The 27,669-nt window shown below is 38.2% G+C and overlaps 1 protein-coding gene across 1 annotated transcript in view; it reads left to right on the top strand.

The window, feature by feature from the left end:
• The window catches only part of PLCH1 (phospholipase C eta 1), a 239,079-nt gene that overhangs the window by 125,243 nt on the left and 86,167 nt on the right, over positions 1-27,669 (top strand). The window contains exons 3-6 of the mRNA XM_007106908.4: positions 8,186-8,332; positions 10,338-10,580; positions 18,162-18,292; positions 20,610-20,780. Coding sequence (XP_007106970.2) covers positions 8,186-8,332; positions 10,338-10,580; positions 18,162-18,292; positions 20,610-20,780 — 692 coding nt within the window. The remainder of the gene's footprint in view (positions 1-8,185; positions 8,333-10,337; positions 10,581-18,161; positions 18,293-20,609; positions 20,781-27,669) is intronic.

Here is a 27,669-nt window from a genome sequence, read left to right as displayed (position 1 = left end):
GTTGTCATTACCATGAAGTTGTAGTATCACTGTGATAAAGTTTACAAAAGCTAGACCTGGTATATTATAGATTTTTAGTATTTGCTAGGAAGGATCTAAGGAACCGGCAAACAGATTCCTTGTTTTTATAGATGAGAAAATTGTAGGCAAAGCTGTTGGAAAGACTTATCAGTGATGAGCCAGTTAGCGGCCTAGACAGGACTTGAAGGCAGGCAGTCCACATCATGAAACAGAATGAGAGTTGCTCCAGGGCTCAGGACACCTGATTTCAAACCTGGCTCTGCCATTTCCTAGCTTTATGACCTCAGACAGGTTCTTCATTTCTCTGTCTCTATAATGAGAGGCAATTAATTATCTCTACCTACTACACAGAGATATTAAGAGGAATAAGTCACATAATATATGTCAGTAGTCTTCACTCTGGGTATCCAGTAGAATCCCTGGGAGGACTAAACAAATCAATAAACAAAATAGATGCCCAGTCCAGTTGTACCCTGAGAGATGAGAGATGCTGATTTAATTGGTATGCAGTGGGGCTTTGTGATCAACACTTTTAAGGAAGTGCCCAAGTGATTTTAATGTGCAGCCAGGGTGAAGAGCCATGAAAGAGCCTTGCTGGATGGCAATGGTCTTTATAAATACAGTTCAGTATTTACCGTGGCTTGGGAATTTTGCTCCCAAGTGTTCAGTACAATGTCATATCACTAAATAAATGACAGAACAGAATCTATAGTCTATGTATGTATATACATACATACATACATATACATATAAGTATACAAACCATATTGTTGAATGGTGACAACATCGTCATATCTTACGTTGACTTAGAAAACTCTTTACATAGTAGATGGAACTAAATTTAGAATTTTAAAATTAATTCATATAGCCCTTCCCCACGGGATAACATTAAAATAAAACCAACAAAATCATCTTGTTATGAATTCTTGTTTGTATTTCAATTGTTCCCCAGGGCTAACAATTATGGACCAGAAACGATTGTTGAATATAAAACAGGTCTTATTAAAAAAGAAAGTATAGGGCTTCCCTGGTGGCGCAGTGGTTGAGAGTCCGCCTGCCGATGCAGGGGATACGGGTTCGTGCCCCGGTCCGGGAAGATCCCACATGCCGTGGAGTGGCTGGGCCTGTGAGCCACGGCCGCTGGGCCTGCGCGTCCGGAGCCTGTGCTCTGCAACGGGAGAGGCCACAACAGTGAGAGGCCCACGTACCGCAAAAACAAACAAAAAAACAACATGTGAAAGGCTGTAATAAAATAGAAAAAAGGTTCTGACATTTAAAAAAATTACTGATTAATTCATTTCACCCTTTCTTTGACCTAAATCCTTCCATATGCATTTATCAACTTTGCAAACATAGTGACTATGTGTATACAGAGTTTGCAAACAAGTTCTAGAATGTTACTGCTAATCAATTAATTTCTAAAAGCCTTTCAAATAATCTTATCTTCTTCACAGGAGTGATTTAGGCAATGAAAAAAAAAATCAATGAACTTCACATTGTTTGCTCTTCACTGGGAAGAATCATGACTTAATAAAAGAGTGGAGCTCTCCACGGCTGTTTGTAAGCACACTTATAAGCTGATATTATTTGACTTTAAGGCCTTATTACTGGCATGAAAGAGCATTTCAAGTTGAAGCCATTCCCTGTGAGAGCAGTTACATTTTATATAAAGATCATTTTGAAAATGCCTATCTGTAGTAAGAGATCCAGGTGTTAATCAGCTTTTTTTTTTTTCTTTAAAGTTATTCTAATAGGCTTTTGGATTGAACTAGGCTTTCAGCTTATCGAAAGGTAAAATAATAGTTGTGAAAGCCAGATCAGCCAGATCATAGAACTTAGAGAAAAATGTATTTTTAGGTTGAGGGAAGTAGGATAATCAGCAATACTCAGTGACCTTCTGAAGTCCACACAGCTAGTTAGTGACAGAACCCAAACCAGAGCTCTTTTTGCTACCCCTCCTTCTGTCCCTAAATCTGGACTGACTCTGTCATCCAGCCTATCAACAAGGTGTCTCAGGACTCACTATGTACCAGGTCCCAAAATATGTTTTTGGTCTGTGCTGAGACTTAAGTATACCCTTTACTTCTGCTCTGATGATTTTAGGAAATCTCCCTTTCCTTCCTTTGACAGAAACATTACCTGCATTATTTGGTACCGTTTTCATATAGAAATGAAATTGTTTTCAGAAACTAATCCCTTTCAGCCACACAGATTTACTCTGATCTGTGGAAGCTGCCAAGAAATCAATTCACATTTTTCATGTACCTTTTGGCTGAAAAGATTCTCTTGCAGAGGATCTGGCCTTTTTTTTTTTTGCCCGCTCCGCACAGTTTTTGTTGATCAGTGTCCCAGAATAGATGTGTTTACAAGAGAGTGCAAGTGATATTTTTGTATGGCCTCAGCACAGGCACAGCCATGAGGCTGTATGTGAGAAACTGTCTCAAGGTGACCTTTAGAGCAGAGAATGAGCAGGGCACCAGGTGTGCTCATTACTGTTGGAGGGGATTTTGCTTCTTGGCCTTTTAGAGAACAGATCTAGGAAATACAAGATCTGTATGCCTGTGTATATGTACACACAAGCATACAAATACATACACAAATACTTGTGTCTATGTGTGTATGAATTTGTTTACTTTTTGTGTTTGTTTCCACTCCTCTCATTCTCACTGATTCAATTTTAACTTTGAACATGTAGGATCCTACGAGCGGTATCAGTCCCTTCCTTACCCTCTTCACTCAATTCTCTCCCACCCTTATAGGTAACCAGCTTCACTGTTTTCTGGGTTATCCTTCTTATATTTCTTTTTGTAATGATAAACAATATTTGTATATTAAAAACTATTCCCATCTTTTTTTATTACACAAGAAGTAGCATACTGTAAATGTATATATGCTTACTTAACGCTTTGCCTTTTTCACTTACTATTATCTCCTGGAAACTCCGTATCAGTTCATAGAGATCTTATTATTTTTTATAGTTGCATAGTACTGCCTTGTGTGTATGTGTGTATTATTTTATTCAGCCAGTCTCCCATTCTGCATCATTTTTACCCTAAGTGACAGTGGAAGAGTTTCATGTGATGTCAGGGAAGAAGGGGAAAGAGAAGACAAAACAAATGAACACAATCATCATAGGAACCTCAGAAACATTATGCTGAGTGAAAGAAGCCAGACACAAAAGGCTGCATATTGTATGATTTTCATTTATATGAAATATCTGCGAAAGGCCCATCTGTAGAGACAGAAAGTAGGTTGGTGGTTGTCTGGGACTGTGAGTGAAAATGGGAAGTGACTGCAAATGGGCATGAGGTTTCTTCTTGGGGTGATGGAAATTTTCTAAAGTTGGATCATCAGGGACTTCCCTGGTGGCACAGTGGTTAAGAATCTGCCTGCCAATTCAGGGGACATGGGTTCAATCCCTAGTCCAGGAAGATCCCACATGCTGTGGAGCAACTAAGCCCGTGCGCCACAACTACTGAGCCTGTGCTGTAAAGTCACGAGGCACAACTACTGAGCACACATGCCGCAACTGCTGAAGCCCATGTGTTCTAGGGCCCACGTGCTACTAAGCCCATGTGTTGCAACTACTGAAGCCTGCATGCCTAGAGCCCGTGCTCAGCAACAAGAGAAGCTACCACAATGAGAAGTCGGCGCACCACAACCAGAGAAAGCCCACGTGCAGCAACGAAGACCCAACGCACCCAAAAATAAATTAAAAAAAAAAAAGTAAAATAAAATTAGATCATCACACAACTCTAAATATGCCAAAGCCATGGAACTGTACATTTAAAACATTTGAATTTTAATGTATGTAAGTTATATCTCAAAGCTGTCATCAGGTAGCACTATGGCATTCCTAACAGAATGTGATTTTCTCTGATTCGACCTTGGCTTAAAGACTTGAACCCACTTGGATGCCATATAGACTTAGTGGAAATGTTGGGCATCTCCCCCCAAATGATACTTTCTACTACAATGCTTCAAATAGGAAGTGTATTTTTTAACAGCATTTTCTGCTTGAGGGACTTAGTGAACTGATAAACCCTAAGGAAATTTACTTATTTTAAACTAACTGTGGCAGAAATGATTGATTTAATCCCTTTAAAGAGATGAATTCTAAAGGACCTTATAGACCACTTTGTTATGCCTTTTATTTTACAGATGAGACTCTGAGAGTTCTAAAACTCTAATTATGTAGTAAAGTTAGAAATGTAGTCCTCTACTCATCTGTTCTGCTCTTTAAATATTTATACCATTCTGTTACGCAGCGATTAAAATAATTATTAAGAGTCTGTAAAAACATGGAAAGCTGTTTACAATACAAATGAAAAAAAGCAGGGTGCCAAATGGCTGAAATATCATGATTGCAACCAATATATCAAATTTGTATTCATATTGAGCCCTGGAGCACAACAGACAAAAACAGTATGTGTGTTATGTAATGGGCTGATGGGCGTTTCTCCCTTAATATTCTTGAACATTGCTGCATTGTATCCAAATAAACTTCTTTTCTAAAAATATTAAGGCTACCACAGGGAGAATGTGATATCAGAGACATTGTTTGTAGCTGTCTGAATCTGTAACCTGTATTTGAAGACTTTCCCCAGATACCTTCCAGCAATGGAAATGTGTGTGATGAGGTTGCATCATCCTAAGCCTCTGGCATTCTTCCCCTGTTTTCCTGCCCTGGAATTTTGCCTTTCTCTCCTTGTTTCTCACCCTATTTTGTGGAATCTACTGATCTGGCATGGCTGGTGAATGACTTTTATAGCGGGTACTGTTACCTATCTCAACTGAAGGTAGAACATGAAGAGATTATGCTGACCCTTAAGTAGTTTAGCTGACCCTGGAAGAATATTTTGTCTCTAACATGGGTGATTATTACCCAGTGGGAATGAGTTGGAAAGAAGGAGGGTACTCCTTCTCTGGTTAGCTGTACAGCTCCAATGGACTCTCTGGTTTGAGGAAGGGAGAAATGGATTTAGATGACTTTCAAGACTTCACTAGACTTGATTTTTTCAAGGTGACTGACTACGTGGCTTTTTTTGTGTGATAGGGAACATCATGGAGAAAGCATAAAGCGACTATATAAACACTTTAAGCAGCACATTGTTTCAGACCCTAGCTCTGCCAAGTATATTTTGATCATATATACTTGTTCATGGCAACGGATAATGCTGGAGTTTTAGCCCATGGATGAGTTGGTGGGATAAATGTGAAGCTAGTGAATATATAATATATTATTCAAACACACTCCCTCTCTAAGGGGTTGGATTCCACTTTCTAAAATGTTTGGGTTTCTTTAGACGATGCTAAGTGATAGGTGGTATTTATTAGCTCAAGTAAGTGATTAAACTTTTATATCACTGTGCTTTTCCTGTTAAAATGCTGAGAATATTGTAGCCATAGCAGTTTCATTTCAGGGAAAGGAAATGGGACTGTGAAAAGTAAAGGGAAAGAAGGGCCAGTGTGAATAAAGTAGAGGGCACCATGCCAGATATATAGATGGTCCTTTCCATAGGTCTGTAGTCTTTGCTTTAGATCTCTGATGGTACAGTTAATTCAATTTTCTGTTCTGGTATAAACAGTTCATTTTATTCTCTTTTCCCAAACAGACATCTTCCTGAATTATGTTTTTTTATACCACTACTCCTTTGCTCAGAAATATCAAGTGAATCTCTTATTGCTGTTGGATTTAAATCTTAGGCCAGCATTCCTAACCCCTGCCACCTAGTCTTATCTGGCCCAAAGAATCAAATATCCTGTTAATCCCCTTTTAGGTCACTGTAGACAGAGGACAATCTTTTCCTATCCTCTGATCATACCCCTGCGCTTTCCTGTCCCCAAGCCTCCGTTGACACTGTTTTATTACCACACTCATTCCCATCCCAGCACACTGTATTCTCTTTTTACTATGGACTCTCATGTATTTTTGTCTTGGCATTTATTTTTAAAAAATCAGTAATAAAACTGTAATAATAGCTACCATTTATAGTGTTTATATTGTTCCAGGCACCATTTTCAGTACGTTACATGAATTAACTCATTCAGTCTTCAACAACATTTCAAGGGGTAACATTATTGCCATTTTATAGACAAAGACATAGAGGCATAGAGGGATTAAATAATGTGCCTAACCTCCTACAGCTAATAAGTGGCAGATACGGAGTTCTATCCCAGGCCGTCTAGATCCAAACACTGTTCTGAACCCTAGCTCTAAACTACCGTTTATAAGTTATCTTTTTAAAGGTTTCATGCTCTTGAAATTTAACCTCTTTAAGTCAAAGTCTCCTTGTTCTCTGCTTCACCTCATTATATAGCCCTGTGCATGGTGCAGGGGGTGACTGTGAATATCTGCTTCCTGATGTGACCTAAGGTCAGTGGCCAAAGAAGTTCTAATAGATGTTTCTGGGAGTTTTGCCTTGCGTGGTTAGACTTGATTATTTTATCTTGATACACTGGCTGTCTTCTGTTCTTCCTCTAATTACTGGTGTGAGATGGTCAGGCTGACTGTCAAGAATTCAAATCTGTGGCTTTCATTACCTAAATGAATGGTGCTCAGTGGTAGGTAAATTTACTAATGTGCATGAAACCAAATCTCAAATTTTGTTCTGGGCTTCAAAGTAAACATTTTAAGTTTGGGTGTTTTTTTTCTTAAGCAGTATTTTATCACTTGTATATTTGGTATGTCATATGAAATGGGTAAGAGCAACCTACACTTCGCCTTTCTTGCAGTATCACATCCCAAAACCATGCTTGATTTTGTGCCGTTCTTCCTTGATTTCTTTGGGAGAAAGAAAGGCTCTGCATGAAGGAAATAGTGGAAGCTGGTTATGTTGAAGTTACCTTGAGTACTCTGTGCATACAATGTTAAGTTTTGGGATCAGGTTTTTTCCTGGTAAAAACAAGTTAGCCAAAGAAGCTGAAGCCTAACATTGTTAGAGTTGACTTACTGTGTTTCTTTTATCTAATGGTAGGCTGCTTGATCAGGTAGGTACTCAGAGCTAGTTGTTCCTAATGCTTTAAAGGTTGCATCTGTGCCTATGTATTAGTCGGTGAAACAGAAGCTGTTTCTGGCTGATGCAATGAGAAGAGGGCATTTGGAAGAGTATTGTATAACTTGGAGAACCAAGGGGAAAATGGAATAATTTGCCAGCTTCAGGAAGAGTAACTGCGACAACTGTAACATCTTGGGGTGTCCAACCAGGAGTGTCTCTTAAATCTTGTACTTTGAAATGACTCAGCTCTGTTTTCATTCAGTGCTCTACTCAGGGTTCATGTTCCTTGAAAGGGAGTCAGATTTGCTCTCAGCTTAAGTCAGGTGCCCATTTCTTGCTTGGGGTGATTGACAGGCCACCAAAGGCACATGGAATGGGAAAGAAGTATTTCCAAAGGAAAAGTGGGTGCTATTAACAAAGAAAGGGAAACAGACAACACCAACAGATACAGATGCTCACTTCCATCAAGGTTCATCTCAAAGAGGAGAATTTAAATGATAGCATTAACTTGGATAATAAGTGATTTGGATTTTATCTGAGTTCAACCACCAAGTTATTTCTCTACTTAGAAAATCCTAGCAGCTAAATTCATTAACAAATATTTTATGTTTAATTGTGAAAACTTGATTTTTTCCTCATCACATTTGAAAACATTTATTTAGCTGTTTTCAAGCATACACAAAATTATAATGTGAACCCATATACAACTTCAACAATTGTTGAAACATTTTGCCAGTCGTGTTTTTGTTAATTGCGTTTTGAAGCATTATCATAAGATGTTTTTACTGCTGGTTATTTAAAAACTCACAAGTTTTAACATGAAGTCTGAGAACTTGCTTTACGAACATAAATTCAAGTACCAAATTATCATTGATCTTATACCAAAAAGCATGTTGTCAGCTTGGACAAAAGATGCTTTGTTCAACAGTAATGCATTGTTTATCTAGAAGTAGAATTTTATTTCCATCAGTAAGGCTTTTTACTGGTTTAAGCCTGATGAATCAATTCTTTAACAACTCTTTCTTCAGATTACCTCTTCTAAATTTGTCTTCTGGATCTTTAGCCTTTAGGGTGTGATCAGAAGTTTTATTTGACAGTAAGGTTTCTGAACACCAGGACTCACCTGCATTGTGTGAGAGCTGAATGTACTCTAATCTTGTTTGCAGTTGAAAGATGCATGAGTGTAATGCAGTCCGGGACACAGATGATCAAACTGAAGCGTGGGACCAAAGGGCTCGTCCGGCTCTTTTACCTGGATGAGCACCGGACCCGCCTCCGATGGAGACCCTCTAGGAAGAGCGAGAAGGCAAAAAGTAAGACTAACTTTTGAATTCTCTGTTTGGCTTGACAGAGTAACACATGGGTTCTATTGGGTGGGCTCTGAAGCTTCAGATCCGTAGACTTTTCATATTTCTGCAAGTTTTAGGGTCAGTTGTTAGAGAATGTGAAGAGACAGAATAAGGGATGGCCATTTTTACTTTGGTTAATTCTTTGGAGGAATTTAAATCCATAAAAAGTTTTCTTACCCACGAGTGCTGTAAATGGTAATATTTCCCCTGTGTTGGAGACAAATTTTTTTAGTTGGGATATGAGGTTTTATAACTTGAGGTCTTTTATTTTCCTATAAAAAGTAAAGGACATCATAAATCCAGTAGGATTTAAAGTGTTTTGACATATTCTGAGCACAGTTAACTGATGAATGAATTAACAAAATTGTTTCAGTGATATCAAGTAAAATAGCATTGATCTGTCTCCTCTGTAAAGCCTGTCTCCCACACCTTCTACACTCAGCACCAAGTCCTTGCTGAGTCCCCTGTAGTGTCTCTCTCACCTGCTCCCTCCCTCCTGTTTTCACAGGGGTCTTCTTCGTCCAGGGTTTCTTCACCTTTCCGGTGGCCTATTTCAAAGTCTCCTAACCAAGCTCCATTTTGCTAGTTTCTTCTGCCCCTGTCAGATAAGATGCTTTCCTCTTCAACTCGTAGACGACCTCGACTAATTAGGCTTACGTGATACACAAATTTATTCTCTCACATAACAAGAAACTCAGATTGGCCAGCCTCAGGCATGGGATGTTGAGTCTCTAGTTCTGTTTTCCCTGAGTGCCCTTGGCTCTGTCCCTTGCATGTTGACATCGTAATCGAGGCAGCAGCAACGTGGCTTCACAACTGATAGGATCGTGAAGATGCAGAAAGGGACCTTCTGCTTCCTTTTCAAGAGGGAAGAACCCCTTTCCACACCCTTCTCTCAAAGCAGGGTGCCCATGTCTCCTTGGTTAGAACTGGGTTATGTTCTCACACCTAAAGCAATCATAGGACATAGGAGTGGGGCCACCCCACTGGCTTGGACCCACTAGAACTTGCCCGGGGGCTGGGCATAGGCTCATTTCCCTGTGAGTCATGGGGAGAATGAGTTAGAAAGACAGATTGGGACTGTGCCATTAGATCAGAGCAGAGGCGTGGACGGTGCATATGGGCACTCAGTAAGATTGCAACCCTTCTGATTCATGCCCCCAAACAAGCAAGCAAACAAACAAAAAATACTGTCTTAGTCTAAAGTAATCCGCTCTGCAAGTGCTTCTCTGACACACACTTGCAGCGTTGCTCCACTACCTAAATAATGCTAATCTCTGGTCTGTTACTCCAGCTCCTCATAATCTAGCCTCTAGCTCGATTTATCTCTTTCTAGCTTTATCTCCCATTACTCTGCCTCTTGAGCTTTTCAGTCCAGTGTAAATGGCCTGTTCAACATCTGTGGAGTGGGCCTTATGTTTCTGTATCTTTATGTCTCTTTCCCTGGGCTGCCACTGTGTTTTCCCCTCCGCCTCTCTAAGCCCCGCTCTGCCTTTACTCTCATAGCTTTCTCTCTATAAATCCCAATCACATTTAGCTATACTATTTGGTTACCACCAAATTTTTTTTCCCTTCAATTTTTAATTGCTGTTTTATGCATATTATAAAACGGCAAAGTTGGCTCTAGGTCTTTGTATGTTTTCCTTGCATAAACATATAAACTATACATTTGACATATTCATAGCCCCCTTTTCTACCAACCTTCTTGTCCTGCTGGGCATATCTGTCTTCCTATCATAAATTTCAATACATTCTGACGCAACACCTAGGAGGGTGTTGTCTGGCTGTCCAGGAGAGTAAAGTGGTACATGGAGAAGGTTACTAGCAGGAAATGACAGAGCTTGTATTTCACATTCGGGCTTAATATCACGATTCACAGACAATGAATTTTATTTTTAAATTTTAAGATGATTTTGCTTTGCCTACATATCTTCACCTGCCACATAACTGTGTATCTCTTTCCTCACAGTACTTATTGACTCCATTTACAAAGTCACCGAGGGTCGGCAGTCTGAAATATTCCACAGACAGGCTGAGGGGAACTTTGATCCTAGCTGCTGCTTCACCATCTACCATGGCAACCACATGGAGTCCCTGGACCTCATCACCTCCAACCCTGAGGAGGCCCGCACCTGGATCACAGGCCTCAAGTACCTGATGGCCGGCATCAGTGATGAAGATTCCCTTGCCAAAAGGCAGAGGACCCACGACCAATATCCTCCCTAGAACTTTAATTCTAAACTGTGTGTGTATGTGTGTGTGTGTGTGTGTGTGTGTGTGTGTGTGTGTGTGTGTATTAGACTATATTTTTTTCCCATAATTTTGAGGCTTAAATCCACTTTCCTTGCTGTTTTTAAAATTAAATTTAATTTAATTTTTATTTATTTATTTTTGTTTGCATTGTGTCTTTGTTGCTGCGTGCAGGCTTTCTCTAGTTGCAGCGAGTGGGGGCTACTCTTCATTGTGCTGTGCGGGGTTCTCATTGCAGTAGCTTCTCTTGTTTCAGAGCACAGACTCTAGGCACATGGGCTTCAGTAGTTGTGGCACGCAGGCTCTAGAGCACAGGCTCAGTAGTTGTGACGCACGGGCTCAGTTGCTCCGCGACATGTGGGATCTTCCCAGACCAGGGCTCAAACCCGTGTCCCCTGCATTGGCAGGCCAATTCTTAACCACTGTGCCACCAGGGAAGCCCCCCATTGCTGTTTTTTTCTTTACCCTTAGTACCTTTCTGTCCTCTCCTCACTCCCACCCCAAGTAAATGAATGCATAGAACATGTAGAAACTTAAGCTTGCGTGAACTGAGGTGCAGACTTCTTCTGAGGAGACTGGATTTACTTTCACAATCTGTGACATGTATGGCCTTTCTGACCTCAATTTCCTTACCTGTAAAGTGAGAGTGTTAGGCTCGTTGACCGCTTTGGTTCCCTTCCTCACATTTTGAATGGTCTTAAGAATACATGTTCACCCTCTCCATGTAGGAAATAGTACCACTTCCTTCCTTGGGTGTCATTGGAATGTGCACCCTAATTTTTTCCCAGAGTGGTAGTAAATTTGTGCTGCTCTAGCTATAATCCCTCACCAAGGGCATTGTTGGAGAAGACTGGAAATATTCAGCCCCTGAAAGGATGTTGACAGTGTAAAGGTCTAAGCTGATGAGCCATGATGTTTTCATCAGTATTCACAGCATGCAGATAAATGCAACTGGGATTCATAAATGAACAAAACATAAACATAGGAATTAACTTTCTGTGCTTTTTCCTGCTAGTTTGGTTCCTAACTCCTTTACATTTGATAAAAAACAAATACTGAATCATTGAGAATGCTTTCTGGTGCAATCCACAGAACCACACTAACAGTGCCTCAAACAATAAAGAATATTCATTTTCTCATGAACAAGAGATCTGAGATAGAGCAGTTCCAGGGTTAGTTAATTCAGTGGCTCAGTAATGTCATTAGAGACCTAGGTTCTGCCATTCTCAGCATGTTGGCTTGGTCCTTTAGCTGGCTACCCTTTGGTCAAAGAGAAGTGCAGCAGCTCTAAACACAGAGAAGTCCTGCCCAGAGGGAACAGTTTCTTCTCATAAACGCCCCCCCCTTTTTTTTAAGAGCAAAGAAAAACTTCCCAGGAGCTCCACAAAAGACTACCTCTCATCAATGGCCAGAAATGCTATTACAGGCCCATTCCTAAACCAACTTCTGACAAGAGAAATTAACATAATTGGACTTTGATCTCAGGACCCTTTTTGCATTTTTTAAAACTGAAGACTCCAAAGAATTTTTATATGGGTTCAATCTATTGATATTTGTCATGTAAGACATTAAATCTGAGAATTTCAAAAATATCTCACTAAAAATTATAATAAACTATTACATGTTAATGTATTTTTATGAAAAATAACTTTTTCAAAGTAAAAAATTAGTGAGAAGTGTGGTATTGCTCTACTCTTCTGCAAGTCTTTAAAGTTTTCTACATGTAAGATCATATCATCTGCAAACAGATAATTTTACTTCTTCCTTTCAGATTTGGATGCCTTTTATTTCTTTTTCTTGCCTAGTTGCTCTGGCTAGAACTTCTAGTACTATGCTGAGAAGAAGTGGTGAAGGCAGGCATCCTTGTCTTGTTCCTGATCTTAGAGGAAAAGCTTTCAGTCTCTAACTATTGAATATAATATTTGCTGTGGTTTTTTCATATATTGCTTTTATTATATTGAGGTAGTTTTCTTCTATTTCTATTTTGTTGAGTGTTTTTATCATGAAAGGGTGTTGAATTTTGTCAGATGCCTTTTCTGCATCAATTGAGATGATTGTGGTTTTTCTCTTCATTATGTTGATGCAGCATATTACTTTGATCAGTTCTTATATGTTGAACCATCCTTGTATTCCAGGACTAAATCCCACTTGGTCATGGTGTATAATCCTTTTGATATGCTGCTGAATTGTATTGCTAGTACATCCGACCCTTGAACAATGCAGGAGTTGGGGTGCAGACCTCCTGAGCAGTTGAAAATCTGAGTATAACTTTATAGTTGGCCCTCCGTATCTGAGGTTATGCATCTGTGGATTCAACCAGCTGCAGATTGTGTAGTACTGTAGTACTTATTTATTGAAAAAAATTTCCCATATAAGTGGACCCACACAATTCAAACCCCTGGTGTTCAAGGATCAACTATATATTGTTGAGGATTTTTGCATCAGTGTAAATAAGAGATAATGGTCTGTAGTTATCTTGTAGTGTCTTTGTCTGCCTTTGGTGACCTCATAGAATGAGTTAGGAAGTGTTCCCTCCACTTTAATTTTTTTTGGAAAAATTTGAGGATTTTGGTATTTGTTCTTTAAATATTTGATAGAATTCACCAGTGAAACCATCAGGTCCAGGGATTTTCTTTGTTGAGAGGTTTTTGATTACTGATTCAATCTTCTTATTAGTTATAGATCTATTCAGATTTTCTGTTTGTGATATAGTCTTGGTCGGTTTTATATTTCTAGGAATTTGTCCATTTCATCTAGGTTATTCAATTTTTTGGTGTATAATTCTTTATAGTAGTATCTTATAGTCCTTTATGTTTCTGTAGAATCAGTAGTAATGTCCCCACTTTCACTTCTGACTTTAATACTTTGAGTCTTTTTTTCTCTTCGTCCATCTAACAAAAGGTTTGTCAATTTTATTGATCTTTTTGATAAAACTACTTTTGGTTTCATCGATTTTTCTCAGTTGTTTTTCTACTTCATATCTGTTCTCATCTTTCTTATTTCCTTCTTTCTGCTATCTATCTATTTAAATCTATTGAGACTTAATTGCTGCCCTCAAATGTGATCTATTCTGAAAATGTCCCATGTGCGCTTGAGAAGACTGTATATGCTGTTATTGTTGGGTAGAGTGTCTGTATATGTCTGTTAGATCTAGTTGGTTTATTGTGTTGTTTAAATTCTTTATTTCCTTAGTTCTGTCTAGTTGTTCTATCCACTACTGTGAGTGAGGTACTGAAGTCTCAATGCATTATTGTAGAATTATTTCTCTCTTCAATTTTCACCGTTTTTGCCTTATATATTTTGATGATCTGTCATTAGATGCATAAATGTCTATAACTGTTATATCTTCTTGCTGTATTGAGACTTCTATTAATACATAATATCCTTCTTTGTCTCTTACAGACTTTTTTGGATTTAAAGTCTATTGTTTGATGTTAGTATAGCCACCCCAACTCTCTTTTCATTATGATTTGCATGGAATATCTTTTTCCATCCTTTCATTTTCAACCTGTTTGTGTTTTTGGATCTCAAGTGAGTCTCTTGTAGACAGCATGTAGTAGGGTCATGAGTTTTTATCTATTCTGTCAATCTGTCTTTTGATTGGGGAGTTTAATTCATTTTCATTAAAATAATTATTGATAAGGATTAATATCCATTTTTGTGCTATTTGTTTTCTTTATGCCTTATAGCTTTTTTGGTCTCTTATTTCTTGCATTACTGTTTTCGTTTTTTTTTTTGTATCAAAATATTTAAATCCCATTTATATAAATTCTATAGCTGTTTTCTTTGTGGTTACCTTGGGGATTACCTTTAATGTCCTAAAGTTACAATACTGTAGTTTGAATTTTTACCAGCTTAGGTGAATAGTTTTTTGAACATGATTTGTTTGTCCATGTTTACTGGCAGTAGAAAGTTTTCATATTTGAATTAATCAGATTGACAGTTGAGGAATTTCATATTCTGAAAATATGCTATCTGGAAAGCAAGTGTACCCAGAACCACACAGAGGAACAATTTTATAAGAAATATTGATGAGTTGATGTTTATGTCAGTGAGGAAAGAAAAGGAAACAGGAAATTAATGAATAATGAAGAGGAAGCTGATGTCAAAAATAGGGAATGTTATATTGAGTCAGAGAACCATTCTCATACAGATTTGTCAGAATTGGATAGGGGTTTAGATAATGTCTTAACATCAGAATGACATCCTTGATTGGATGTAAATTTAATAACATTAATTGAGGAGAACAAAGCTGATATGTTCATTATCATTACATTTCAATTAGGCCTGAAAATTTCAACTGTGAATGAATAATGAGAATAATGAATCTTAAATAGTTGTATGGAAAAAAATCCATCCAGTGTAAAGTGAAATTCAAGTTATTTCTGCAGTGTGGCCATGTTGAATGGAGGTAGATGAAGTACTCGTGTCTATCAGAAGCAATACAGTATTGTGATTAAGGAACGAGACAGTGCTGCCCTGTCTGGGTCCAGCCCCAGCTCTGCCGTGTACTATGTAACTTTGGGGGACTTACTTAAACTCTTTTACTTCAGAGTCTTTATCTGTAACATGGTGATGATGATAATGATGTAGCCCGCCCTATGTCACTGTGTGACCATCAAATGAGTTGACTATACACAAAGTGCTTTGAACACTGTCCAGCTCATATTAAGCATTTTATAAATAGCTGCTGTTGTTATTGCTAAAGAGAGATAAGGATTGGCAAATCTTTTGCTTTTCCTGTTCAGATAGATTGATGTCTGAAAACTCGATGGTCCCAGCATGCAAAGATGATGCTGCTGACATATTCCTCCATCAGATCATTCTCCTCCTTGGTGCCCCTACCTTACCTCTTGATGCCACTTGGGAAATTATTACCTGTAGAAGACTTTATGGGTGCTGTAAACTGAAGCCTTACACCTTCCCTATAAATCAGGGGTCCTGCAAACTGTAGCCTACAGGTAAATCTGACCCACCACCTTTTTATATGGGCTCCTAAGCTAACAATGGGTTTTCAATGGTTGAAAAAAAATCAAAAGAAGTATAAAGTTTTGTGACACATGAAATTTTATGCCAATTAATTTATGTATTGTCTATGGTAGCTTCTGTGTAAAAATGGCATAGTAGAGTAGTTGCAATTGAGACCAAATGGCCTGCAAAACCTAAAATATTTATTATCAGGCCCTCTTCAGAAAAAGTTTGCCCACCCCTGCACTAAATAATACCGTTCAATGCTTTACATTCTCCTAAAGTTTTTCGATTAAACAATATTAGGCCGTAACTTTTCATTCAGTTTTTACTCTCCTAGTTTTTCTTTGCAGAATTACTATTTCTTTTCTTAAATTTATCATGTATTGGCTATGAATCATTAATTCAGGGTTTTCGTGGGCACTCATGTCTTAATTATGAACAACAACTTTGAGGTATCAGAATACTTTTACCTGCAATTATATCTTATACCATGTGTACTGTTACTGAGAGAGAATGGTATTTCCTTTCATAGAATCTTGCAGTTGGAAGGGGCTTCAGGGTCATCTTGTTGTGCTCACTGACATTATACATGAAGAAATGGAAGCCCCAAGAGGTGATGTAAGGGACCCACTGTCACAGGGCCAGGTCAGCATGGAATCAGAAGTAGTGTATATTTCTTGGTCTGAGTCGGCCTCTGTTTCTGTCTTACCAATCCCAGATCCCCTAAACCAATTGTCATGGCCAGCTTGTGTGTTGACACTGAAGGCCTTGCAGACACAGGCTCACCCAAAAGGGTTTGTTTCTGCAGAATATTCATGCTTAGTGTCTGCTTGTACCTGCTTCTTCTCTGGAGAAGTCTTTGAGATGCTTTGATAAAGAAGTATAGAATAAAAGGATGAAAATGCTGCCATCCTTGGACTCATTTATTCATTTCTTTGAACTCTGGCCAAATATTTTGTGGGGCACAGAGCAGTGTTCACAGTCAAAAGAAATAGAGCTCATGCAATGGGTGCTGTATTCCAAGAAAACAGAAAAAAATGAGATTCAGGTACTTACTAGTAATTGGCCCAAATGTTTCACTCTTGATTCTTGAGTTATTTTTCCCCTGGTCCTGGGTCACCCTTTAATTTCCAGGTATCATATATAATGAGGTCCTGCCTGAACTCTATGAGGAACAATTGAATTTGAAGAACTGGGCTGGTTATATTCAAATTTTATAAAGGGAACAAAATGTGAAACAGATATTTACGATTGAAAAATCACTTCTATTTAACTTTAGGAGAAATAAGATTAATATTCCAGTTTTTACTTTCTAAGGTATAATCTCCTATAATCATAGTTTGAATCACCTAAGAAGTATAAGTGTTCTGAGTTACTACTGGGAGGATAGTTAATATTTTGTCTTAAATGAAAATTTTTCAGTTTGATGTCACCTGTTTGATAAGCAAATGTTATTCTTTGACACTTTCCTTTCACCTACTCCCATTCTCCCATTTCTTATATTTAAACCTAAGTCTTTCCCTTACTTTGATTCTGTTTTTCTTCCATCATCTTCATTCTTTTCCTCTTCATTACCCTTTGAATTTTGAAGCTCAATTTGGTTTTCTAAATATACATACCATTCCTACCTTCTGTTATCTACCCCCTAACAACTGTGAATCATACATTTTAAAAAAGCTCTCTGCTAAAACTTAACTGGGAATTTTAAACTCATCCATTTGTTACCAGTTATTCTGCTTCCTCACTATGTAAAACGACCCAAGACTCATCCTCCTGGGGGCCTTTTAAAATCTCAGTTCACATGATGTAAATCCTTTGTATCTAAACTCATATCCTCAGGCACCTAGTATCATACCTGAGCTTTGAAGCAACCTCTATCATATCAGGCTTGCAGTTCCTATTAATGCCCTTGATTTAGAAGTTGAGGATATTAGGTAAGAATTGTCAAAGCTAGTCATAGGAAGAGGAGCAGTGTAGAGACAGGCCTGCTGTGCAGGAGAAAACAGTGCTAGACCAAGTTGAAGGAGACCTGGGGTTGAGACCTGGTTCTCTTACTAATTCTTACCAAATTTCTCCCTCTCTTCTAGTTTTATATCCTCATCTGAACAATGAGGAGATTGAATGAGATGGTCTAAGCTTCTAAATGTGAGAGTGGGACTGAGAAAAGGGAATTGAAAAGATCATGTTGTGTAGGGGTATTGTGAAGGTAAAAAAAAAAAATACTGGATAAAAAGTCGTAGATGGAGAAGATAAGGCCTAAATTTGGTATACATGGGGTCTCATCACATCATAGAGATGCTACAGTTTGGATAAAATGTTAAAGAAGCTCCCAGAATAATATGGTTTGACTCTCATTTCCCAGTGAAGGGAATCACCTATATGTGCTCTCCTTCCCCCAGTTCCTTTTGTTGTTGTCACTGTTAGTAGCTCACTAAGAGCCTGTGGATTGCACGTCCTCCTCAAAAGAATTTCTTCTCAAGTTTGGTGTTAATGATAAATGTCCTTGTGAGTATTCTGTGAAAGCAGTTTTTATTTGGATGAAAATGCAAATGTTTTTCTTGACCTTTCTGCAAGTGGGTGAAGCAGACCTTTGAGGAAGCTGATAAGAATGGTGATGGCTTATTGAACATTGAAGAGATACACCAATTGATGCACAAACTAAATGTCAATCTGCCCCGAAGAAAAGTCAGACAGATGTTTCAGGTATATTTTCACAATTGGATTGGCCTTATGTAAAATACACGTTGGAGGTTATCAATATACTGAAGTATTTCAAAAGGCTATTTTGTCTTGTTGGAAGCTAATATTACTACTCTGTATTGTTTTGTTTTTCTTTGAAGACAGAGGCATTTTATTTCATCAAGGAAAACTTCCTAAACTTAACATGCATCCACAGTTTCACTTCCTAAAGTGCTTTGTTGTTGTTGCTGCCATTTTCAGAGAGTAATTCTAAGCATTTTACCTGATACTTAAATAATGGTGTGAATGGGATCAAGTCACTTGGAGAGGATGATAAGATCTCATCTACCAACCTCATGGTCTGTTGTGAGGATCAGAATAAAGACTGAGTAACGTGACAAAATAGCACGTGTGGAAATCCTCAAGAGCCCTCTATTTTGTTACAGAGGAGTTTAAGATTTAGAATCCATAAGGCTTAGAAGTGCTGTATCACTTCTACCATTTAGGGAGCCCTCCAGAAGTTCACTCCAGTGCTTCTTGGTGTTAGATGAGATGCTCTTTCCCTGTTGGTAAGTTCTGGAGGAAAATCCATGGGCCCAAACTTATTCTGGGGCCCCCAGCTGGGATTGTACTCAGTCTTCCACCTAAGGTGCAAAAGTGAGTTCTGTTAAGTTACAGTTGGTGCAAAGACATGTTAGATTATTAGTAATTAGTAGACTACTAATTTAGGAAATGCTCTTATTTGGAGATAAGTCATATATATAATCCGTGTTTTGCAGTGATTTTCTAAGTGACTAGGTAGGTGATATTTTTAATGTGTAAAATTAAGTGTAAGGGTTATATTTTATGATGTTTAATGTTTTGTGCTTCCTTTGTTTTCTAATCTTGTGTTATCAGAGATGGTAAGGGCAGCAACAGCATGAGGGGTGAGTTGCAACAATGAATGGAAAATGGAGGATGGCTTCGATCTGTGACCTCTGATGGTCACAGGTCCTGTGGTCTTGTCCTTGGAAGCTGGAGATGTTTTGCACTGGGGGAACTTGGTCCCATTGCACTGAAGAGAAAGGAAAGAAGAGGAAGGAATGAGATAGTCTATAAAAGGAACCACGGATGGAATGAGGGACTTTGGAGGGGAAATGAGTTGTCACAGAGTGAATTGTCTTTAAACTATATGGAAAGGTTTGCCATGTTCTCGGTACTCCCTGTGACACCTTACTTTTGTTCTGTTTCAAGCCCCACCTCCCCATGCGTTCCTTTCCATAGGAGATATTCATAGTACTGGAGAGATAGCTCTGATTAAATCAGACAGGCCACGCTTAAATAGGAGGGCAAAGTCTATACCTACAAAAATAATGATTTGGGGGGTACTTTTTGGAAATAAGATAGAGAAGTAACATAAGATATTGAACTATTTTACTTCTATATTTTTTCCTCCTTCAGACACATTTTATCTCTAATACACTAAGTATTTTAAAGGGTAAACCAGGAAATATTTATGTCAAAAGTCTTGTAAGTTCAAAGTTAATGCTTTAGAGAAGTTTTAAGAAAACATTAAGGTCTCTTTATGACCTTGGATTTAAAGACTGAAAGACTTCTCAAGCCGGGAGTGACTAGAGAAGCAGCTGGGCTTCTATTGTATGTAGAATATTTCTATCATAGGTCTTGCATGTAGCAGAGTTCTGTGAGTGCTCAGGGTGGAGTGATGGAAACAAAGATCTTAGTATTATTTTAAGGAACTTTTTTTTTTTTTTTTTTTTTTTTTTTACACTGAATTGCTGGTAAAGACATTAAAGCCTTCCTGGAATTTTCTTTACCTTTTTGTTGCAGTGCAAGATTCAACTGGTTTTTTTTTAAAGATAGTCTTTTAAGGTATGGATAGCTTCTTTTGAAGTCTTTGATGCTATTGCTTAAACCTTAGAGTTTTACTGTTCTTAATGGTTTAGGCATTTCCAAGGAAGTCTTGAAAGATGTATCATCTCTCTATCCAGGGTTAGATATTTTGAAACAAAGTTATGGCAGAAATATTAACATTAGACCTACTTTCTTTGGATGCAAAGACTCTACAACCAAGAGCCTCAAACACCAAGCTTTGTTTGTTGCTTTATACATTTACTGTCATCAGAGAAATTAGTTTTTATAAGGTTGATTCTTTATAATTTGAAACTTTTTTGTGGCCTAATATATAGTCAGTTTTAAAATTGATCCATGTGTGCTTGAAAAGAACTTGTTTACCATTTGTGAAATGTGTATTAGCCTTTTTTATAGTAAATATTATTTCCAGCTACTGAATTTCCTATTTCAAACTCTCACACTGCCTTGTTATTTTCTATGCCTCTTTCAGGAAGCCGATACAGATGAGAATCAGGGAACTTTGACATTTGAAGAGTTCTGTGTTTTTTACAAAATGATGTCATTGAGACGGGACCTTTATTTGTTGCTTTTGAGCTACAGTGACAAGAAAGATCACCTAACTGTGGAAGAACTGGCTCAGTTTTTGAAGGTGGAGCAAAAGGTATCATTAGACTGTTAAACTGAATGTTTACTTAAAAATACTTGTGAAAGATACATGAGTTTTTCTTGAGGTTGGGTGTAGGTATACTTTAAATTTAGGATAGAGGGGTAAATATCACAATTCCACAAAAATCTTATCTATGAGTTCTTTAAAATGTGTTTACAGCATCTTTAAAGAGGGAGTGACAAATTGAACACTTATACAATTTTAAACCTTAAATATGCATATTTTTCCACAGAGTAGTGACAATTAACTCATGTGTTTCCTTTCAGATACCATGGTAATGTTTTCTTTATAGTAATAATACAGCTAGACGTTTATTAACTATGACATAATTCTTAACTAGCAATATAGTAATTCATTGGTAAATATGTTCCTTCATACCTTGCCCTGTGCATCTCTTCCATTTTGGCTGAGCTGTATACTTTATAATTAACCAGTAATAGTAAGTAAAGCACTTTTCTGAGTTCTGTGAGTCATTCTAGCAAATCTTGGAAACTGAGTTGTGGGAATTGACAAAGACTTTCTCCTTAATGAAACAAACTCTAAGCAGGCTCTTTAGAGCCATTTTTTCGAAGGTTCCATCCTTTGGCCTTGTCCTTAAGAGTCCAGCTGTAGCAAGAATCCTAAGTCAGTTTAACCAGAATCTCCATCCTCGATATCTAATCACCCTCAATATCTGATAAAATTCCTCGCCTACCACTATTCCCTGGGTGATATTTGATCACCCTGGCCTGCATTTCAGGAAGAATCCTGTTAGGTCGGGTTAGCCAGAATCCCCTCTTATGCCTCCACTGACCCCTACCTTGCTCCTGGGCTATAAATCCCCACTTGTATTCGAAAATAAGCCAGTTCTATACTGAGCTCTCTTTTTCTGTTTTGCAATAGACCTGGTAATATTTTACTTTATCCCGTTACCGCAATCACATACATTTTAGAAATTACAGATCCAGATTTTATACATTTTGTTGTTGCTTTAAGGATTAAGCCAGATAGTATTAGCAAAATGTTTTATCAAAATCAGTTATTTTAGTCTGATAATTTGGCAAAGGCAGAGATTCTCCATTAACAAAGTTAGCTGTTAAGACAGGCAGAAAATGGGAATGGGGTAATGGAAGAATTATTTTCCCCAGAGAACATGCCCTTTCTAAATCTCTATTCCCTGTTTCCTGCAATTATAACTACTCCTGCATTGTCATCAGAAGAACTCTTCACAGTATAGTGGAAAGAACCTTAAACCAGGAGTACAGAAAATCTGCATTTCATATCCTGCAAGCTTTATCAGTTGGAGAATCTTGGGCAGGCCAATCAGTATTGTTTCTGAGCCTTGGTTTCCTGATCTGTACAAAGGGGAGCTGATACTTACCTTTCTTATCTCACAATGTCAGATTGAAAATTGATTGGCATGATGAATGTGAAAGCCCTTTGACAGAGATATTTAGAAGTACAGCAGTGTGAGAAATTAAAATATTCAAAGAAAGCAACTTCAAATTCATTTGTGCTGGTGGAATTTACCCAATCCATTTGAATAGCAATAGTGGATGTCACTTGCTAAGGGGCATATGTTTCTTCCCTCCTTTTGTTATATTGACATTCAACCAGTAAATTTTAGTTGGGGAAAACAGAAGCCAGTGTTCTGTGACATCTGCTCCTGGCAGATGATTACGCGTTTCCAGTTTAATTTTCTAAACTACCTTGAAGCTACATATGGGTATAACATGAAAGAAATTTTTAAAAATTATCATATATCAAGAAACATAAACCATAAAGGAAAATATTAATGTCCTGAAACTTTATATGTGGTCCAATATATCAAACATCATAAAATGAATGTCAAGTACAAACTCAGAAAATATTTATAATATACAAAAGAGAGAAATAGTGAATTTCCTTAATATGGAAAGTGCTTTCATAGACTATTGAGGGGAAAGATGACTACCCAATAGAAAAATGTGCAAAACATTTGAAACATTTTAAAAAATTGCGCAATGTCAATGATCTATTAAAAATGTTCATCCTTCACTAGTAATTTAAAAATGTGAAATAAAACCGAGACTTTTTTTGAATTTTACTTTTTATTTTAATACGCTTCTGCATTATTTCCATTTAAATTTTTTTTTTTTTTTTTTTTTTTTTTGTGGTACGCGGGCCTCTCACTGTTGTGGCCTCTCCCGTTGCAGAGCACAGGCTCAGTGGCCATGGCTTACGGGCCCAGCCGCTCTGCGGCATGTGGGATCTTCCCGGACCGGGGCACGAACCCGTGTCCCCTGCATCAGCAGGCGGATTCTCAACCACTGCGCCACCAGGGAAGCCCCCCCAAATTTTTTTTTAATGGAGTATAGTTGATTTACAATGTTAAGAGACCATTTTTCACCTATCAGATTAGTAAAGGTTAAAAAATATATATACTACCAAACATGGTGTCCATTTCTTATATTTCTGGTGAAGCTGTGGAATGGTACAATCTTTCTATGGGCAGTTTTATCATTAAATTTTATATAATATGTAAAATTTTTACCAATCCATTTTACATCTAGTAGTTCATCCTAAGGAAATAATTGTGTATAGAAAAAAAAAGTTATAAAGTTGTGCATTTCAGCATTCTTTAAAACAGAGAAAAATTGGACATGATCTAAAAGTGCAGCAGGAGAGTCATTAGTCAAGAGTTTTGTGGGGTTTTGAGTTTCAAAATGGGATTTTCACAGTGGAATGAATCTGAGGCAATTTGATGATCCATATGGCAGTAATTCATTCGTTTCTGATGGCATAAGATTGGTGTGGACACCAGAGTATTCAAATTTTACAGATTTACTCAGTTGTGAAATGAAATATCACTGCCGGCCACATATGCTGTCCGGGATTATGGGAGTTCAAATATTGGCCTGTGAGTCAGATATTTATTCCACTGAAGCTTTTTGCAAATTGAATTTATGCCTTTGACAGGTCCAACTGCTGTTTGATTAGGACTTTCATCCTTAAAATATGATGTGCTAAGGTAAATTCTTACTGTCTTTTATATCTGTGAAGAAGTGCCAGTTAAGGAAGAAGCCAGTTGGCTGAGGTTTCTCTTCTGTTGCTTCCTTGCATCCACAGATCAAGATCACAGATGTCCACTAGTCTGTGGTTCCAGAGTACGAGGGTTGGTTGAGGCTCTTTGTTTCATTTTTTCCCCTGTTTGCCAAGAAGCAACCTTCATCTCCTCCAGAGTTCCTATCCATTTTTTGGCACTGGTGCTGAATGTGTTTTGAGTTCAATTCTTTTCAGAGTTTTTGTTCAGGAGTGAGAAATTGATTTCATTCCTCCCACTCTCCTTGACAACCTTTCTTAGCAAGCCTCTACCTTCATTTTATCTTTTTGTTTCTCATGGATTGAAGAGCGAGGAAGAGAAGGCAGGAATATTGAAGAGCCCTTATAGTTTGCAAACCCTTCTAGCTGTTAACCAAGAGCAAAAGCTACTTCCATAGATAAATCAAAAGCCGAATTCTATATATGTAGTGTTTTTATCTGAAATATGCATGTGGATGGTTAATTCCAGGGGATTTTTCAGAACTTTTCTGATCCCATGCTAGAGCGCCCTCTTCTTGCTGAACTTTATGACATAGACCTATACATTATCCCTTTGTGGTGGTTCTAACAGTTACTCGTTTTGCTTTTTTATTCTTTCTGCTGAAATATTCCCTTGATTCTTCTGATCCAATTATAGGTGTCATTTGTTCCCTCTCCCTTCATTACCCTTTACTGAATCCAGACTGGTTTGGTGAGAGTCATGGTCATTCTAATCTTACCTCTCTTGTGAGAAATAATTATAAATTCTTCTTTGCTATAACTACCCCTTTCTGGTGCTAGTGTACCTTTATCTTTTTTTTTTTTTTTTAAAGCATTCGCCTCATCATAAAAGCAGTCCTTTAAGAGGCTTTCCTGAATTTGTTTCATTTTTCTTAATTATTCACAGTTAAAGCAGTGAGAGAGTGTTCAGAGTAATTATGTCATGTAATATTTTTTCTCCCTTGAATATAGTTCCCAAATGACATTTTTCTGTGAAATAGTCATGTATTTAAATGCTTTGAAATTTGTGGATTAATTTTTGGATGAGTGAGAGTAGCCATTTGGGGGAGATAAATAACTATCCTGGTTGTCTTATTCAGCTGGAAACTGAATGACCATTCATTTAGAGATGTTTCTCTACTCCCTGCTGAAATTACCCAAAAATACAGTAAAAAGACCTCTCCCCCCTGTAAAACCACAAGGACAAAGAGAATGGGAGAGGAAACAGAAACAACAAAATCTTAAAACTTGTCTGATCCAAAGGAGACTCCAGGGCACTGAAACTCAAGCCCACGGAGCAGGAAACCACGAAGCATCTTCTTTTGCCCAGAAGTACCCAAGAAAGATCTAAAGTGAAATTCACATGATACTCTGAAAACAGGAGAAGAGCAGGGGTTGAAAACACAAGCACTGGTTGGAAGTCTGATCCAGATGTAGTTAGGGCTCCAGATTCTCTCCCCTACCTCTTGCAGCAGGACAGCTGTCCCTTCTCCACCCTGGCATAAAACTGAAAATAAGAGCTGGAGGAGGATGGACCAGAAGAATCTGGACTGAGGCATACCAGGCATACCTGAGTGTGGGCACTGAAACATGGGGAGCGTGGCAGATGGTTTATAAAGATGTCTACAGTAGCTCCCGCATCCCTGTATGTGTGTGGCTTTGCAGCGTGATACTGCCTCTCCTCCCATCAAGAAGTGGAGTCTATTTTTCTGCCCCTTGAATCTGGGCTGGCTTTGTGACCTGGTTTGACTAATGGATTGTAGCAGACTAGATGTACAAGGAACATAGGCTTCAGGGAGCCTTGGCAGTTCCACTCTTGCCCTGTTGGGGCTGTGAGACTATCATGTGAGGAAGCCAGGTAGTTTCTCTGAGGAGGAGAGACCACGTGAAGAGGCCCAGCCAACAGCCAGCACCAGCCACAGTCAAGTTGGTGAGCCATTTTGGACCATCTGACTGTAGTCACCTGACTAGACGCCTACAGTCATGTGAGTAACCCCTAGGTGAAAACACAATAACCGGGTGGCTGGACTCAGTCCCACTTACTGTCCTACACAATTGTGAACAAGTATTGATAAGTGGTGGTGGTTTTAAGTTTCTAAGTTTTGGGAGGTTTGTTTCACAAAAATAGATATGAATACAAAGATTAAGTGAACATTTATGCATTGAAGTGTGAGAGCCATAACCCTCTTCCAAGGTTCAGATCCCAGGTTTATCCCTTCCAAGTAGGACATTGGAAAAATTTCCTTAGGGGCATATTACAGACTATAGTGGGTTGAATAGTAGCCTGAAAAGATATGTCCAAGTCCTAACTCCCAGTATCCGTAAATGTGACCTTATTTGGAAGTAGGATCTTTGTAGATGTACTTAAGGATGTTAAGATGAAATTATCCTACATTTTGTGTGGACCCTAAATCCAATGATGAGTGTTCTTATAAGCAACAGAAGAGAGGACATAGACACACAGAGGGAAGGTGGCTGTGTGAAGATGGAAGCAGAGATTGTAGTTATGAAACGCCAAGCCAAGGAATGCCAAGATTTGCCAGCAGCCATCGGAAGCAAGGGGAGAGGTATGGAATAGATTCTCCCTCCAAGTCTCCAGAGGGAATCATCCCTTTTAACACCTTGATTTTGGACTTCTGTCCTGCAGGACTGAGAGAGAATAAGTTTCTGTTGTTTTCAGCCCTGAGTTTGTGGTACTTTATTATAGCAGCCCTAGGAAACTAACACACCAACCCAAGGAAAAAAACCCCTAAATATATTTACATCAGAAATTTCCTGAGTCCAGCCAGAGAATTCTACAGTGAAGCCGACTAGTCAGTAAGCTCTGCTCATGAATACAGAGTTTCCAGCCAATTTTTTCTTGCCTTAGTTTGAAATAGGTTTTTAAATAGTCCGTTTAAAAAATGGATTTTAAATAACCAAGGCTTACCACGTTTGAGGAAATTCTCTGCTATAAAAAAGAGACAAAGGCAAACAAATAGAATCAAGAAACTTGGAAGAAATAGAGGCAATGCAGGGAGAAGGAAACTTTAAAAACTGACATTAATACAGCAGAGCGATTAAAAAAATTTCAGCCATGAAGCAAGAGAAAGATGCTATGAGAGAAGAAGAGAGCAGAGAACTAAATTCATTCGTTGGCTTAGAAGATAAAGTTGAGAAAATTGTCCCAAAAGGAGAACAAACAGGAAAGAAATGGAAAAAACATAAGGACATTACTAGATTGATCCTGAAGGTCCACTGTCTGAATAACAGGAGTTACAGAAAAAGATAAGAAAAAATAGAAGGGAGGATATTATCAAATAAGTAATACAAAAAATGATTAGAGCCAAAAGGGAGGAATGTCTAAATTGGCATGGTCCACTGAGTGCCAAACACAGTGAATGTAGAAAGATCCACAATCAAAGTGAAATTTTGCAATGCCAAGGATAAAATGAAACCCTAAAGACTTGCAGAAAGGGGAAAAAAAAAGCCTTATCAAATTAATGAACAAAGACAGGCCCTGTGAAAAGGATTGGAATCAGAATGGCATCAGACTTCTCAACAGCAACTCTGGAAGCCAAAAAACATGAAGCAATGATTTCTGACCTAGAACTTTCTACCTGGTCAATTTGTCAACCAAACGTGTGCACAGAATAAAAAACACACACAACACACACAAAAATATGTGCAAGAAATAATTTACCTCTCAAGTGCTCTTTTTTTTTTTGTTTTGTTTTGTTTTTTTTGTTTGTTTTTTTTTTGTGGTATGCGGGCCTCTCACTGTTGTGGCCTCTCCCATTGCGGAGCACAGGCTCCGGACGCGCAGGCTCAGCGGCCATGGCTCACGGGCCCAGCCGCTCTGCGG

Source organism: Physeter macrocephalus, chromosome 1 (assembly GCF_002837175.3).
Source record: "Physeter macrocephalus isolate SW-GA chromosome 1, ASM283717v5, whole genome shotgun sequence".
In the NCBI taxonomy this organism is placed as follows: Eukaryota; Metazoa; Chordata; class Mammalia; order Artiodactyla; family Physeteridae; genus Physeter; species Physeter macrocephalus.
This window is presented reverse-complemented; position numbering and strand designations above follow the sequence as displayed.